The 17,204-nt window shown below is 40.1% G+C and overlaps 1 protein-coding gene across 1 annotated transcript; it reads right to left on the bottom strand.

Annotated features, from left to right (window-relative positions):
• Nucleotides 1-429: 429 nt before the first annotated feature.
• On the bottom strand, nt 430-16,037 carry AMOTL2 (angiomotin like 2). Its single transcript, XM_015815602.1, has 9 exons — nt 15,234-16,037; nt 12,915-13,179; nt 9,268-9,412; nt 8,501-8,593; nt 6,486-6,781; nt 5,062-5,354; nt 4,547-4,755; nt 3,567-3,734; nt 430-2,520 (listed from the first exon to the last, which is right to left on the bottom strand). Exons 1-9 carry the CDS (start codon nt 15,974-15,976, stop codon nt 2,462-2,464), a joined length of 2,271 nt encoding a protein of 756 aa, XP_015671088.1. The 5' UTR covers nt 15,977-16,037; the 3' UTR covers nt 430-2,461.
• Between the last annotated feature and the right edge of the window lie 1,167 nt (nt 16,038-17,204).

Raw genomic sequence — 17,204 nt, 5'->3', positions numbered from 1 at the left:
ACCAGGCTATCATCATGGTGGCTAAGCAAACCATGTGGTCAAATACAGGATATCCGATGGGAAGTTTCTGCTGGAAAAGAGCAAAAAGAAAACCTTGCAAATTGTGGTCAGGTGACTCGGGACACAACAATCAGTGAGTTGCCAAGTGCCTGAAATGAAGTCATTTTGACCACATAAGGTGTTTGTATGCAGCAGTCGTAACTTACTTATACTATTTATGAGGACGGATTGTAAACTTTGAGTACAACTTTGAATGGTAGCTATATGACCGATTGTTAGCTTGTCAGTAGGTAAGAGTATCAAGAGCAAACATCAGATGGGAAAGGGCTGCACCTTAGAGGTAATAATCATAATAACAATTTATTAAACCTGTATGTACAAGTGTTTTAACATGGGTAATTTCAAGACAAACTCACCCCAATTGCTTTTGGGTACTTTAGCATCCTTGCATCCTCCATTCACAAATGTGCATTGCATAGTAAAACATAGTCTCAGTCTTATTCAACAATATTTTTATTAAAATATTGTTATACCAAGTGGAATGCTACAGCAATCTCGGTATAGGGCGGCATAAGAAACAGTCAGGTTTACATTTAAATATTTAAGATAACTTAAAATGCACCAAAAACAAAACAAAAACACCCCTCACTGTCTGGCAGGAAAAAAAAGTTCACAGCACAAAAATATTTTAAAAGGAATACCAAATATTAATATGAAATATATTAAGCTGTGCTTCTCTCTCATAACTCTTTGTTTGCTGTTTTTCACTTTGTAAACAACACACAATAGCCACATACCGTTTTTACACATTTATGGAGGGATTTTTTTCCTTTTTTCCAATGCAGTTGTCCAGCAAATGCATATGTTTAACTAGGAAGCAGAGGAGGGGATGAAAGTGTATGATGGCGAAATCAAACAAAAGGTTTGACGGAGTTAAGTAATGCACTCATTTGAGAGTTGACTACTGTCAGAAGCCAGCTGTCAGTAGGTAGGAGAGAGCAAAGAAGGCTGCTGAATGCAGATTCTGGAGTGATTCCAAAGAAAAGAAAGGATGTGCCTTTAACAAATATTTTCTCCAGATTCTTTTGAAAAACACAAATTTGGGACACAATGTTGTTTTCCATCCCCATGTTCAAACACACATCATTCCCACAAATGCCCTTTAATTAATTATAAAATTATCACTTTCAGCCACTTCAAAACACCACCAATTTAACCCAAACTTCTGCACTCACACTCTGCCTTGTCTCTCAATACAGTTTTGATTCACTTTTCCATTTTTTTACAAATAGAATAACATCCATTCTTATTAATAAGAGATCCAGTTGTAATCTTGCTTTAGACCCAAATGGAATTCTCCATCAAAGCCCTTCATCCCCCATACAGCTGTGCTGATTTACACCACACAGAGATGTATCCAGCTTAGAAGAGGATAATTTGGCAATGGCAGGATAGAAACAGAAACAACTGGTTCCTGGCTGCCGCTCAAACAAAGACTAGGGAAATTCCAGTCTAAAGCATCATGGGAAATGGCTTCAAAGGAAAGGGAATCTGAAGGACTGCAAAGGCGGATATTTAACTCACGACAAACAGGATATGAAATGGAAGAAAAAAGGGGGAAAAAGCAAATATTGAAGAAATCTGACAACAAAACAAAGGGGAAAAATAGTTCTGTGATATGAAGCAGATCTACTGCAAATATTAGAACAGAACAGAAAGAGCCACAACAGAGGGACTGTGGCTTATAGAAGATATTTACAAAATAGCGGCATTGTTTTTGTGATTCCCCCTTCCCCTCAAGATCTATGATAGGTCGTTTTCCAGATCATCACTTGGACGTCCCAATATTTGCAGCAGTTCCTCTGCTTCTGAACTGAACAGTGAACAGAGTTGGGAGAAGAGTACGGCAAATTGATTCTAGCCATACCAGCACCAGACACCCCTGCTTTTAGTTTACACCTCAGGTTCGGGCATCTGCCAAAAGCCTTGTGTATTATGTATATCACCTCTTCCAGTGCCAAACCTCAACATGCCACCACATCTAGGGCCTTACCCAGGCAGCATAAAAATCCCACTTGACTTCCCAGTTGTATTCCCATCTTTTGGGAAAAACCAGCAGCAGAGGAAAAAGTGGAACAGCTGCCTTGATGTAAGCATTAACCTCAACTCATAGCCCCTGAGTTGTTGTTCGGGGTACTGCAGAATAATTTTCCTAGGAGGCACTATCCAAACTTGGGTATCTCCCACAGTTGGAGATTCTCATCCTCAAATCAACTATCTGGTTGCTGATCTCTTCCAGCTCGCCTTGTAAAGTCTTTAGTACTGCTTTCCACAGAGCATTCTAATTGGTGAAGGGCTCCTCAGGCTGTGTGCTTGGTCCGCTACTGTCTCCTGAGAAGGCAGAAATCCACTAAGGCAGAAAAGAGCACCTGGGTCTGGTCCATAGAGGAGCTCCTGCACCTCAGATGAGAATCTCCACCATGTCTGACAGGTCAAAAATTTTAGCAGCTGGCAACATCTCTGCAAAGAAAAACAAGCCATGTTACTACAGACATTTGGAGGAAATACAAAGCTGCAAGCTACATTTGGCTTAGGTACAAGACAAACCACTTGTAGCCCTAGTGTTTGTCATAGCAAAACTTTTCATTTTGATGCCACAAGCTAAACTTAAATCAGTCTTACAGACAAGATTTGAAAAGTAGATTTTGTAGCTGTAACAATCCCCATGGCTGCAGTTATAAACTGGATTAAATTATGTTGCTTATCCATGAATATCAAATTCATATATCCTAAGCCACAATTCATGACCTGCAAATCAGTGTTGGGAGTTCAGACATTACACTAATCAAAACCTGAGTTGGCTGAAAGATGGGCGGCTATATAAATGTTTTTAATAAACAATAAAACCAAGAAAATCTTAAGTGTTCTGCCTAATATAGTATATGAAGCAGACATATGGGAAATACATCAAAACCTGATTGAAAACTCCTTGATCACTGATAAAATATGCAAAATATTAATCAATTCCGAAGACTACGTTATTTATTAGGGACATGGATTGGAGAAGGCTGATCAAATCTAGTTCTCTGTATAAATTCTGAATATAATTTTATGCTTATAAGAAACTCCTCTTAGGGTCATGGCTTTGGTTTAAGCTAAGGTTCAGCCCTGGTAATCACTATCAGCAACTGCTGTTTTAAACAGTGGGTAAGTAGACACTTCTGGAATTTACCGTTGAAGAAAATATGACAGTGAATACAGAGAATTTAAACACCCATTTATTATTTAATGTCTGTCTCTTGCTCTTCCTACATCAGCCCCACCTACTCCTCCAGGATAAGCCTATGCTGCATTGCATGAAACTCATGATTAGTCACTATGGGAAGAATCTTAGTCCTGGTATTTGGCCTGCTGCGGCAGCACTGTGTTCACCTCTTAGTTATGTAAACCCTCACAGGCATCTCTGGCAGAGAAGGCAGGTCACTGGGTATACTATGAATATGGCTACTAGGAAGTCTAAAAGAGAAGGTCAAGCTCCATGGGTTCACTCATCAACTGGTCCTTACCTAGGGAACTTGCTGCACCACTGTTTTTTTCAACATGGAACCTGGACTCGTCACATGGAACGTTTGTGGGAAGACCTTCAGTCTGTGTACTTCCATCTTTGCTGCCATGTTTGGTGTGGAAGGGGATACAAGTTGATGGGACAGTTGATTCTGCTGAGGCCTTGAGTGCTGAAGAACCAAAAAAAATTTCTAGATCAGTGTATCAAATTAATATTGTTAAGGGTTCACATATTGCAAACTACGGTTTGCCTACTTTCTGAACAGAATAACTGATAATCTTGTCATAAACCATGCAAGCCACATCCATACAAACCATTTAAGCTTATGTATAATGTATGAAGTCAGCCATCAAGTAATCAGTAATATTTACGGATAGCCCTTAATTACCAACAGGAAAATTGCACTCTTTTATATTTTCTCCTATTTATTTCTAACATGAACATCTACAAGGAAATAATTAAAAAGATATCCTGCTAAACTGTTATAGATATGTATTCAGCCTCTCAAAGTAGGCTACATGGATGGAAATTCCACAGTGAGGCTTCTTAATGACCAAGAGAAGGCAAAGAATTGTAGATAACCAATTCATGACTCTAATTAATGGCCAATGGCCTCAGAGAATAACGCAAACTGGAAGTCTAGGAATGTGACATTTGGAATACTCTTGCAAGGAACTTTCCTAAAACTAGTTTGTCTTCACTATACTGTTTTATTGGATCTGCCAATCGTAGTTTGCGCTAACTCTGTTGGTCTGATAGCATGTTACATTTTTGTTATCTCACACAGTTTCACTTCCCTGATCTTGTCAACCACAGATTTGGAAAATCTGAAGTGAGCCAAAATCACTTGGTAAAAGCGTAAGGGTATGGGAATGGAAAAACAACACAAATACTGTAAATACAAAACCAGCATGTATCTTAAAATGCCTAAGTGGAATCATTGAACGTGCAATCTAAATACATGTAACTATAGAATCCTACCCTTGTTCTCTGGATTGCTCTGGGAATCACTTTCACTGGCAGAGTTTCCTGGCCAACATTGCATGCCAGAAGCTGCAAACACTGATGGCACTGATTTTGCAGGTCGTAGGGAGCCCTGATGAGCCTTGTTGGGGTCCTTCCGAGAGCGCTGTTGCAGGACCTTGATGACTGCATCCTTCTCAAGGATTTGGGCATGAAGTTCTTTTAACCTGGGAAAGAAAATGAACAATAAGGAAGGAAACCACCAGCACCACATCACAATATGTAGGAAGCACCCATCAGAATGTTAAAGTCTAGCAGTTCAATAAAGCCTTTCTTCCAAGCACCCCTTAACCCGTGCCCTCCTGTTGCATTTTGCAAAAAAGAAACTGCTATTAATCTGCTCTCTTTGGCATGTTTTGAATGTTGTTTGGTAAGAGAGCCATTTTTTAAAAATCAGTGCAGGATTAAAAAGGATAAATGTCTTTCTTTCTGCTGGGCCTAAGCCTCTTGGAACTTTCTCTAACAAGACAAACCTGTTTTCCATCTCCTGATGCTTGTGGTTTGCAAGCAAAAGGTCTTCGTCAAAGCTGCTGTTGGGAGAATGGCGCGGGGAGTGGTTGATAATGGTGGTGTCCCGTTGTGCAGCAGCTGTGGCAGCAGCATCCATAGCAAACTGTCGCATAGTACACTCCTCCAGGTACTTTTGCTCCCATTTGGTCATGTCAGCCTCCAGGGCCAAGATTTTCTCTTCCCTTTCTCTCAGCTGTTCAGACAGTATGTGGGCATTCAACTCAGAGGATCCTCCACCTGGGGCTCCCATCTGCCTCTGGAGTAGCAAAGCAAAAGAGAGAGATGCATTTAATACGTGTTTGGTGCTTCAACAAAAGCAGTCAATTCCAGCATTTAACATAGTAGGCCCAGACCAAGATGAGGCACATGTTTGTTTATGGCATCTCCCTTGTACTCCACTATAGCCTACCTGTAAAAATCAGGCTTAAAAAAATTGGGAAGTCTGGAGTCAGCTATTTTTTTGGCCTATAAGAATCTAATGGTGTTTCCACATAGCAAATTACTTCTGCCTAATTCAAAGCTTTTCTTTCCAGAAGTAAAATTGACTAGAATCAACCACAGATCTGCTAGATCATAAATTGCCTTCTGCTCCACCTTGGCCCAAGGATATAGAGCTAGAATGGAAGTAGTTTTGGAACTCCAGATTAAAAGAAATATGCAAGAATTAAGCATATGTTCTAGGGAGTTTTTCTCCAGGAGATTCAGTATATACCTTATATTTCCCATCACAGTTTGAAGGGACTCAACGTTTTCCTGGATTGGCTCACATTTGGATCATCTGAATCTAGTAAAAAGTTGCTTATCTGAAAAGTGTTTTAATTTTTTTTAAAAAATACAGATTTGATTTTACACCCAGTCACTGTTTTCATTTAATTTCCTGCTCAAATAGGAGTTATTCTTGATAATATGCATGATTTCCTTTTATAAAATCTTAACATTTTATGATTAACAAAATTTCAATAAATGTTAATTAAAAAGATCAACTGATAAACAGATTGCTAACTATTGCCAAATAAATTATTCAACTTCCACTTGTAGAGTACCGTAATAGCCTTGGTATACTTGCATCTACAAATTCTTAGATCATTACATTGATTAGTTGTGTAAAAAGACAGAAGAGGAAGTATATCTTCCATAATGTTGTTTAGACTTGTTCCACAAACATTCTTCTATTATTGGGCTTGAGGTAATACTACGTGAGCATTCTAGAGATACATTCTTCCTACATTAATGGACAGTAAAATCACTGGGTCTTTAGAAAGGAGATAACATAGGACAAAAATCCATCAGTATGTGATTACTCCAAACTTTCAAAACTGCTTTCCAAACTTAGTAACCAGAATATTCTTTATCCTTTTTTGCCATTATTACTTGGTTCTTCTCTTACCTGCTGAGCCCGCAGTATCTTCAGCTCCTGCTCTAAGCGGGTCCGGAGACGCAGTTCCAGTTGCTCACGCTTTTCACACGCAGCCTGGAGCTGGCCCAGGGCCTGTTGCAGCCGTTCTACTTTCTCTACATACGCTCGTTTCTTCTGCAGCTCATCTTCCATTTTAACAGTGCGGGCTTGAGCACTGCTCAGAGCCTGCTCCAACAGTTCAGCCCGCCGACGTTGATCTTCATGAGTGCCATGTAAACGTGCAATTTCCCGCTGTAACTTTTCCCTTTCTTGCTGATATTCATAGTCTGAAGACAAAACAAAGAGGAAGTTTGGCATAAATCACAGCTATGTACTCTTTGTAGTCAAGGGAAAGCCATATTTCTGACAGAGTATCCTTAAAGATAATTTTAACTGTAACACACTAAGTCCAGTTCCCAAGTTTTTAGATGAGAAATGGGTATTGCCTTCATTTTCTATAATCTGTTGATTATTTAAATAATTCCACGACAGGATTATACAGGGCTCACACCTAGGAAACTATCAGACTCGAGGAAAAATCACGCACCATTGTGCCATAGTACTTTGATCTTACACAATGTTCCTATTATTTTTTTAGCTCATGCTTCATGCCATGGTTTTCCATGTGATCATAACTGGGGCCCAACAAGGTAAGATGAAGAATTTGTGGGAAGTTGAAAACCATGCTTATATAGAACAGATTCAAGAATTCTGTACCTTTTCAGATGATATTGGATTACAATTTGCATCATCCTGAATCATTGGTCATATTGGCTAGCAATAACAGGTATTGGAATATGGCAATATATGAAAGCCACAGATTCTCTGCCATTGTTGTAGAGGAATATATTTTATGCCCTACATATCTAGTAATCTATGTCATTTCCTTCCTCTTACCCTATCCTACACCAAAGGTTAGGGAAGCATGACTATCTCTAGCAATTTCATTCATGAGTCTGCAGAGGGCACCAAACAGCTTAACCCCAGTCTCAGAAAGACTCTAGCATTATTTGTAAGTTTTTCTCATCTTCAAGAGACCAAAGTGTGGTGGCCAAACTGCCACAATAATTATATGTGGAAACTAAATGATAAGGACATGATGCATACTCTACCACTTAGTCATGATTTGCTGAAACGATCAAGAGGTAGAGCCATTCTAATGAAGCAGACAGAAAAGTCATAACCCTTCAAATAATAAATGGAGATTCTAATTCTAAACAACAGGATAGCTGCCTAAGTGAAAAGCAGAGTTTTTCTGAGTAATTATGCAAAGGATTACTGTTTCCCACTGCTGTATTTATAAGGCCAGGAAAAGAGCTACTTCTGAAGCAGGGCTAATTTTCTAGAAGGAGAGAGGTGGTTTCTTAAATTGGCTGGGCAAAAGTTGAGTATAAAGCACATTCCCTGCCAACTTCAACCCCCATCACCAGGCCAATTCTCATCCTTTGGCAACAAACCCTCTTTTCAAAAATCCAGAGCAGCAGCAAGAAACATCTTGGACCTCAGACTTTGAGAGGAGGGAGTACAGCTTGTGTGCTGGAACAGCCAGAACAGCCATTGGAATGCAAAGAATCCAGGTCACACTGATGGTTGCTGTGATTAATGGCTCTAGTTGAAGTGCCAAGAATAACTTGGCCTCCTCAGGGGAACAGCAAAAAGCTTCCAAAGGAGGATCCGCCTCCTTTTCAATCTTAAAGGGACCACAGACTTATCTTCTTCCCAGCTTGTTTGAAGCACAGATACAAGGAATAGAACATTGCTATGCAAATGCAGAACTAGAGCAGGGGTCCTCAACCTTGGCAACTTTAAGACTTGTGGACTTCAACTCCCAGAATTCCTCAGCCAGCAAAGCTGGCTGAGGAATTCTGGGAGTTGAAGTCCACAAGTCTTAAAGTTGCCAAGGTTGAGGACCCCTGAACTAGAGATTATGCAGCAGTATACTATCAGAAGGGCACACGTGGAGTAGAAATACAGTTGAAATAGCAAAAGGTTTTCAAGAGGCTTACTTTGAGCAACAAGTTTTGCCATAGTCCCTTGGTTTCCGTCATGGTTTTCCTGTGCTCGGTTGGCCAATTGTTTGTTTGCAGACTCTAATCGCTCTATAACAAATGGAAAGAAAAGACAAGATTAGAACACATTTCAATGTTCAAATATTCATGGATTTCTAGAAGGGCACAGACAGTTATTTATCGCTTGCCAAAGGTGCTATTGTGCTAACATAGTTGGGGAGCACAGCTGCTAATAATGGCACAAATATTGCTTTAGAAATAAATGCTTTATTTCTTAGAAGTTTAATTAAGAACAATATTTCTCTGGATTCCAAGAGCTTTATAAGATTTACAGCCTGAAAAATAACTAGATAGCTTTTTGGAACCTTTCAAGCTAAATGATTCAGTTCAAAAGTGATTTTGAAAAACTATCAACATGCCATGAAGGTGTACTGCTCCCCTCACCTCTTGGTCACAACCTGCCTTTTAATTCCGATCACCATTAACCATTGTGCCAATGGGCAGTGATGGTCAACTCTTTTCCTCCAATGCATAAGCACAATCTTACCGCCAAAGAGGAAGAAAAGCCAGCTGCAGCAGCAGATGCACCAATCTGAGTCTCAGTGGCTACTGAATCAATGGCTGTAGCGATATGAACCTGAATACTTCCTAGCCGGATTGTGTTAAATGGTACATAGGGTGGTTGCAAAGTATCTGAGACCAGAAATTTCAAACACAACACACACCACCCAAATTTAGAATCTGACCTTTCCAAATTGCCTTACCTTTGAGATCTCGATTGAAGTCTTGCAACCTCCTCATTTCCCCATCCTTCTTGTTTCTCATGGTTTTCTCCAAGGCTTCTCGTTTTAATGATCCTTTCATTAGATTTTCATAATCTTCTGAAATTTGTTGAATTTCGCTTTCCAACTAAGTATGAAAACCAGAACATTTGGGTTAAAATATATCTGCATAATAAAATCCACAAATTACAGGTAGTCCTTGACTTACAATAGTTCATTTAGTGACCATTCAAAGTTACAACGGCACTGAAAAAAGTGACTTATGACCATTTCTCACACTTATGACTGTTGCAGTGTCCTGGGATCACATGATCCCCTTTTGCGACCTTCTGACAAGCAAAGTCAATGGGGAAGCCAGGTTCACTTAACAACCAGGTTACTAACTTAATAACTGCAGTGATTCACTTAACCGCTGTGGCAAGAAAGGTCGTACAATGGGGCAAAATTCAGTTAACAAATGTTTCACTTAGCAACGGAAATTTTGGGCTCAATTGTGGTCGTAAGCCAACGACTACCTGTATAGTAATGAGTATTTCCTCAACAACTGAACTTCAAAATTGCACTGGAATACAAATTAAACATTTCGTAATAATCAAAACTCACTATCTGAACATGAAATTGAATGCAGTAATCTTCAGTTCAAGAACCAAATATGCATGAGTTAGGAAAGCCAGCCTCTCACAACACATAACTGAACTGGAAACTGTAATAGTTAGACGTTTCTTGATGTTATCACTCTCTCAAGCCATTGTTTTCATAAATAGTTTATTCATGGGTCAGTCATCATTTCCAACATTTTCTATTACTAGACCAAAACACCTAGGCTGTGTACTGATGCTAAAATATTACTATAATGATTTTTTAATTAAAAATAGTATTTTATAAATATAGTGTTTATATTACATGTTGTGTGTATATATACAGTATATACAACACACAAGTGGTTATGATGAAATGTATAAAACTGTCATAAAAACCTTAGTGAGAAAACACATTAGTATTTAAAGCAATTTAAAAGCTTTAAGGAGGATTAAAATAATCATACAAAGGCTAAGTCAGCGTCACTGCCGCCTCCTTCAAGATAATTTAAATAAGCCAATTATGTTATTCTGGTTTCTCAAATTCCAATGTATCATTGCTCTTTTTTTTCATTTTACACCATTTACTATATTTCTCAGCCTGTATTGAGTTGGGTTTGACACCTGCTGGATAACAGCAACAATATTCATTACAAAAACTATAAACAAGCAATGGCGGTTGCATCTTTCTGCTATTCAAAGAAGTTGATAATATGAACCGGGCCAAAATGATCCTAAAGTTGTGAAGCAGTAGACAGTAAAATCATCACATTAGGTGTTTACAATTTATGAGTTAGAGGTCCCCAACCTTTTGGGCACCAGGGACCAGGTTCCATGGAGAGAGGTTTTTCTGCAGACCGGAGGGTGTGTGGTTTTGTGTGCTGCCTGCATCTCGTGGATGGGGCTCTGCTTCTTTATGCAGACTGGTTGCTGGCATGCCATGGCCCGGTACTGGTCCACAGACCGGGAGTTGGGGACCCCTGACCTAAATCATATTACACTGTTCTATTAGAATACTTCAGGATATGCTGTGGGGCTTTTTTATTCTCTTTTTTTTACACATCTGCCCTATTCTTCCTTAGTTCCAACTGGCATGCAGTTTCATGTTCCATTGTTACCACTTTACTACTTTGCAGGCCTGGCATATTCCCTCTGCAGCCCTGGCACGTGCCAGACCCTCCCCCAAATAACTCAATGGCTTCAAGAAGAGTATTCTCGCCCTTGGCTGAAGCTAGGCTGCCACAGCCTCTCCTTGTGTGTTTCTGCACAAAAGCTTCTGTGTCTTGCTCACCAAGAGCCCAGGAGGGAGGGCCAGATAACAAGAGAGCACAACTGTTAGCAGAAAAGGTGAACAGACTCTTTTCTCTCTCCACTCAACAACTGCTTCAACTTAAGATCAGTTGGGTCCTGTTAGCTTGTGCTCCACAGCTGTTTAAAAGGGAGGGGGAGTAATTGAAAAGTATTAAAGGAGATGGTTTTCAGGACAGCTGTTTCTGGGAAACCAAAGGCAAAAAGGAGAGCATCTGGGGAAATGTTGCTGAAAGCAAAGCACTATGATGAGCCCCTCTGCTCTTCCAGTGAAATCATGATTGTTCCAAACACAATGGCTGGATTCACAGGTAACTCCAAGCCCAAACAAATCACAGAGTAATAGAACAGGACAGAGGTAAGCAATCTTTTCAGTTTCCCTAGATCTCACAAAGGGCTCTTACATGATAGTTGTATGCAAGAAAGTACAACAAAGAACAATCTCACGAGAGACTGCATGAAAATTTGAGGCAAGATTTTGGAAGATCTCAGCACTATTATTTTAATTGTAGGGAAACAGTGGTGCTGGGGGGAGGGGGTTTAGTGGCTGTCATGTTGTTGATGCATAATTTTGTGCTGTCAGTTCAAGCTTATCTGAATTACCATGCCAGAACTTTATTTTGCTTTGCTTAGCAGAATGAGTGAACCCAGTTATTGGGATTTGTAAAGCATGATTTATGGCTAAGTGTCACACGTGAACAAAGTTACAGTGGCTTCTTCAATAAACTATGGAAACCGTAACTTAGTGTAACTTGTGCATTGCTATTTCAAAATGGACTTGATATGCTTTTTTTAAAAAAAATCAGGCAGATAATTATTAAAATTATCATACTTGATGACTTCAAGTAGCAGAAAATGCTGCGTATGTTTTTTTATTTAATTGCCCTCACTACTGGAATGGATAATCCTACCACTCATAACATGAGTACTTATTTGGGACACATAAATCAACTTTCACCACTGACCTTGCATGCCTTCATTGAAGTAAATAATATACTGAGATTAGAAAGACCAATTATTGGTCCTGATAAAATACTGTTTTTATGTACCATTTCTGGTTTCTGAACTCCAAAAGGCCTGCTTTGTGTACTTATGTGCAATGAACAATTATAACTATTGTATAACACAAACTTATAATGAGCAATTCCATCTAAATGGTGTGGGAATGTAACACCAATCAAACTTTAAAAATGGAAGCTGACATAATATAAAGCATATCATTTCTAGCATTTTCTTTATTTCCAAATAGGCATTCTGCAATGAAGGCCCCATAAAGATTCTTAAAAGACAAAAATGATGGATGGCTATTTCCAAATTCAGTGCTTTGTAATTATGCCAATCTGTTCAGAATACAAAAATCCAAAAGAAAATGGTGATGGTAATGAACATGCTGCTGCATCACATGAAAATTATTGCGAAATATTCTGCAATATGCTCTCAAAATTCCAAACATGCTTATTAACCTGAAAAGACCTGCTCTGGCCCATCAACCAAGTTTTCCTACAGTTGGATAACTTAAAACCAGATTCTCCACTCTTGCTGCCAAGATAGATGAGAGACAGTCAACAGATATCCTTTTCTCACACTGAATAAGGATTTAAATTTTATAAAGTTTAATTATGACTATGACTTTCTCCTTGACTGCAATCGTTTCATCTTCCATGACAAAATCTGTATTAGTCTGCATATATTTTGATTGGCTAAAGATAGGTTGGCTAAAGTAGAGCTATGCTTGGTCTTTACCTTTTGAATCCGGTTGGCCTTTTCATTGTAGCTCTCCAGTTCCCTCCGTAACAACTCATTTTCTCTTTGCAATGTCTCATTCTCTCTTAACAACTTCTTATTCTCCATCAACACAGCTTCTATTTGGGACAGGTGGTTACTAGCAGAAGCAGCCTGAGTTGCCATCAAAGCTGCCACGCCAGCTGAAGTGAGTGATCCCAGATGGTTATGGCAGAGAGCAGCCTGTTGTGGCAAGAAAGCTTGGGACATCGGAGTTTGCATCATCCTAAAAAATTAAAAGATGAAGAAATTAAAGATAAGTACTTTCTAAAAGGAAGGCCCCAGCCCTATATGTAGCAAAGCTCAAGTATCTGGGTCAGCCATATGGACAACTTAAACACCCTGGGCTTTAAAAACTCTACACCTTTAATATTTGTTAGCTGAACACTGTTTCGCTAACTAAACTAGGAGAGTTTTAGAACATAGAAGATTGGATTAAGATTTCCACATCTGATGCAAAAGTCTGGACAACCACTAGATGGTAATTAGGGTTTCTCTTTGCTACCCTTTGGTGTCATCCACATTTTTTCAGTCTAGATATGGTAGCCTAGAGTGGGTAAACCATTCAAGACTGCTTTAAATTCCAGTTATCCACTAATAAGATTGGCAGTGCAGCATTTTTGATTACTATTTGCATAAAGGCTCCTGATTTTGAGAAAAACATAAATCTGGTTTCATAAAGCATGGATTCCATAGTACAACCAATGCTATCCAGTTTATTATTTGCACTTTAATCCTTAATTCAGTGTTTTGTTCAACACTGCTATGCCATGCTTTCATTTTCTCCATTTTTTTAAAAAAAAACCCACCTCTGATTAGTCACGTTATGCTAAGCTATAAACCCACATTTACAAGCCACAGTGAGGTTTTTACATTGCATTAAGCCAAAATCATATCAAACATAGGTCTTTGTGCATTCTGTGAACCCTTTCCTCACTCAGTTTTCTATTGATTGCTGTAACTCCACAGTAAAGTTTCATAAATATTTAATTGAAATTAATGGCTACCATGATCCCACTTGACTAACTCCAAGATCCATTAAATTCTAGAATGTTCAAATGTATAAACAAACAAGTTAGGTTTAGAGTTCTCTCTCCTCCCGCTCTTATGATTGAACTGCTATGCAGGTAGCAGAAAATTGAAATTCGTAGAATTCAACATGGATGCCATTCTTATGCACAAAGGGGAAAGTAGTTCCTGAGAAGACATAGCCTCATCTGACTAAGGCTCCTTTCTTTGATGCAGAGTTATTCAGACATTCTTGTGAAGTGATCCTAGAGCAAATAAGAATATATACATCTTCCTTTTAGCACACAATTGCCCCCCACCTTCTTTTGTTCCCAGGAAAGAACCAATTTCCTGCCTCCAGCATTATCTCTTCCTGCCAGTATTCGCTAGAGGTTGTCTCCAGCCAGAAAATATGTTTCAATTCCCCCTTCATTCTCAGCAAGTCACAATGGTGGCAGGCAGTTGTGAAAGTACTTGTAAATGCCACTCAAAACCAGCTGTAAAACTCTGATATTCTAAGCAAATAGGAATGTTCTTTATGGGCCAATTTCAAAAAACAAGCAATGTCCAAGATTGGCCCTCAGCATTCTCAGCCATTGGTTGCTGCACAATTCATGAACTTAGGAAGAGAATTACATGCTAAAGAGATAGGATGTTCAGATAAGCTTCCTAAGTTACACAAGAGGTTTAACTCTGATTCTTCCACTACCATTTTTGTAAGAGTGAACTGGGTGATGAAATGGAATCCTGAACTATCCCCTCCCAAAGCAGAATCAAATGGCCTTTGTGCCTCTTTTATAAAGCTTGGAAGAATAAGGCATGTCTGCTATAACTCGTTTACATTTCCCCATACTATCTGAACTAGTTGCTTCTTTATCTTTGGACAACAGTGGATGCCAATTCTTTCTCACATTGTTCATGGAAGTTGTGCGCCCAATCTGCCCTAACATTAACAGAATCTCTCTACAAAGCCAAAAGAAACAAACACAAATCAAATATAAATCTTCTTTCACAAGGAAAAGTAAAATTGAGGGAAGAGGAGGAGCTAAAATTGAAACAGGATACAAGAGTTTAATTCCACACATCTCCACTTAGGGTAATAACCACCCATGGTAATTTCTCTTTGGGGAAAAAAGGTGCTTTCTGACAAGATGGAAAGGACTAGGTTTAAGTCAAATTAATGACTAACTAGAACACAACCCTTTGAAAAGTACCCTGTGAAATTCCAACTTTCAGCATAAGCAAAGTAATATAAAGCTAATACCAAGTTACCTGACTTCAGGATGTTGAAATCCTGGACCTTCTCTGTAGTGCTGCCTGGGGTCAGAAAGGTAACCTTCTGGTGCCTCCTGTGAAGGGATTATATAAGGATATTCTGGAGGAGGAGCACGGGACTCTGATGCTTCAGAGGACTTTCCTCTAGAGAGACAGAGTTGGTGGTGCCTGGACAGTTGAGGGTAGCTGTGAGAGGAACTCATGTGGTTCTGTGCTTGAGTTCCATTCCTTTCCAGGGACACCTGCAGGAGCTGCTCACTGAGTGACCGTACATGACCATGAGTCAGCTCTTTCAGTGACTCATCCTGCGGTTTGCTGTTAATGTCAGAAGCATAGGTCCTGCGCTGTCCTCCTTCTATAGGTGCTCCAGACAAGGTGGCCCCAACATGTTGTCCTGTGGCATAATACTGAGACTGAGCTTTGGCCTCCTCGTAGGTGGGAAGCTCTTCTCCCTTATGCTGAGGATGGTAGAACCGGCACATGTTATTCTCCAGGTAGAGGTGGTCTGCATGGTGCTCCTGGCCCTGGGGTTCTTGTCGTGTTGATTGCTGAACCATTTGGCTCTCATCCTGTGTGAGACTCTCAAGGGAGGACTGTGGGCTCCCACTGCTTCCTCCTCCTCGTAAGGCCTGCTGCTGTATGGCTAGGAGTGTACGATTCTCAGTAAGATTGCCATACCTCAGCTGCTCTTGGATCAGGCGGTGAAGGACAGTTCCAGAGGACTCCTCAGCTGTCCTCATTCTCAGCTAACTGGTTTGTTCCTAGCGCTTTCTGAATGCACCAAAACAGCAAACAAAACAAAATCTGTTTCTGGAAAACTAACAGCCACTGTCCAGCCAAATGACCCTGCAGAGGGAGAAAAAAAAAGTCATGAGGTTGCATAGTGCAATAAATTCATTGAACAAGACCACTACATTCCAATTCTGTATCTTTTTGAACAGTCTTTTGCAAGGTGGTGTTTTCCAGACATCCTTGACCATAATTCCCGTCACTCCCAGCCAATATGGACAACACTCAACGCAGCTGATTGGATCTGTAGCCCAATAAATGTGGAAGGGCCAGACTATGGGAGGCAATCTGTAGAACAATTGCTTTCGAGAAAGAGACCCAATGTAGAAGTTTCTCAAAGGCTTTCTAGCGTATGGCCACAAGGATATAATGAGAAAATATATTAACATGTGTACATTTGTTGGATTTTATTCAATTCATTCATTTAGATTTGCTGTGAGCCAGTCCAAAGGCTTACATTGAAAATAAAGTGCACATTTTAAGTGGAGCCTACTTTCAGGGATTCTTATACATTCTCTATATAAGGTCTGCTTCCTGTGTTTTTGATCAGGGCTTTTCAACCTTTTCATCCATTGTACCACTTTTAGGATATGGCAACATCCGAGTACCACCAGTCGCCTAGCAAGGTGTCAAAAACTTGGTGCCCCCCCCCAAAAAGGAAAAAAGTGATAAAGTAGACGTAGTCCTCGACTTACAACAGTTCGCTTAGTGACTGTTCAAAGTTACAATGGCACTGAAAAAAGTGCACCCCAAGTCACAGCCGAGCAAGACACCTGCCTGCCCACCCGGCAGCGTTCTTCCTGCTGTCCGAGGTTTTCATTGTTGTGAGCATTTCTGTTGAGGATTGGCAGCGGGGGTGAGGTGGGGGGGGTGTTTGGTTTTTATTCCCCCCATCTGCTGGGTGGTTGCAGCACGTTTTGGTCACTTCATATGACCCTGGGACACTGTGACCGTCATAAATATGAATCAGTTGCCAAGCATCTGAATGTAAATCACAAGACCTTGGAGATGCTGCAACATTCCAGCTGATCGGCACTTCTTCTGGGCTCAGCAGAAGCGCTAGGATCAGTGTCGAGCTCCAATTGGAACCTGGCGCTGATCCTGGCGCTTCCACTGAGCCCTGACAGCCCTGCAGCTCCAGCCATCTCTCGCTCAGGCTTGTGCAGTGCTGCCACCGGT

This window comes from Protobothrops mucrosquamatus, unplaced genomic scaffold, assembly GCF_001527695.2.
Source record: "Protobothrops mucrosquamatus isolate PMUCROS unplaced genomic scaffold, P.Mucros_1.0 scaffold353, whole genome shotgun sequence".
NCBI classification, from domain to species: Eukaryota; Metazoa; Chordata; class Lepidosauria; order Squamata; family Viperidae; genus Protobothrops; species Protobothrops mucrosquamatus.
Note: the sequence above shows the minus strand (reverse complement) of the source record. Positions and strands in the feature narration are given on the sequence as shown.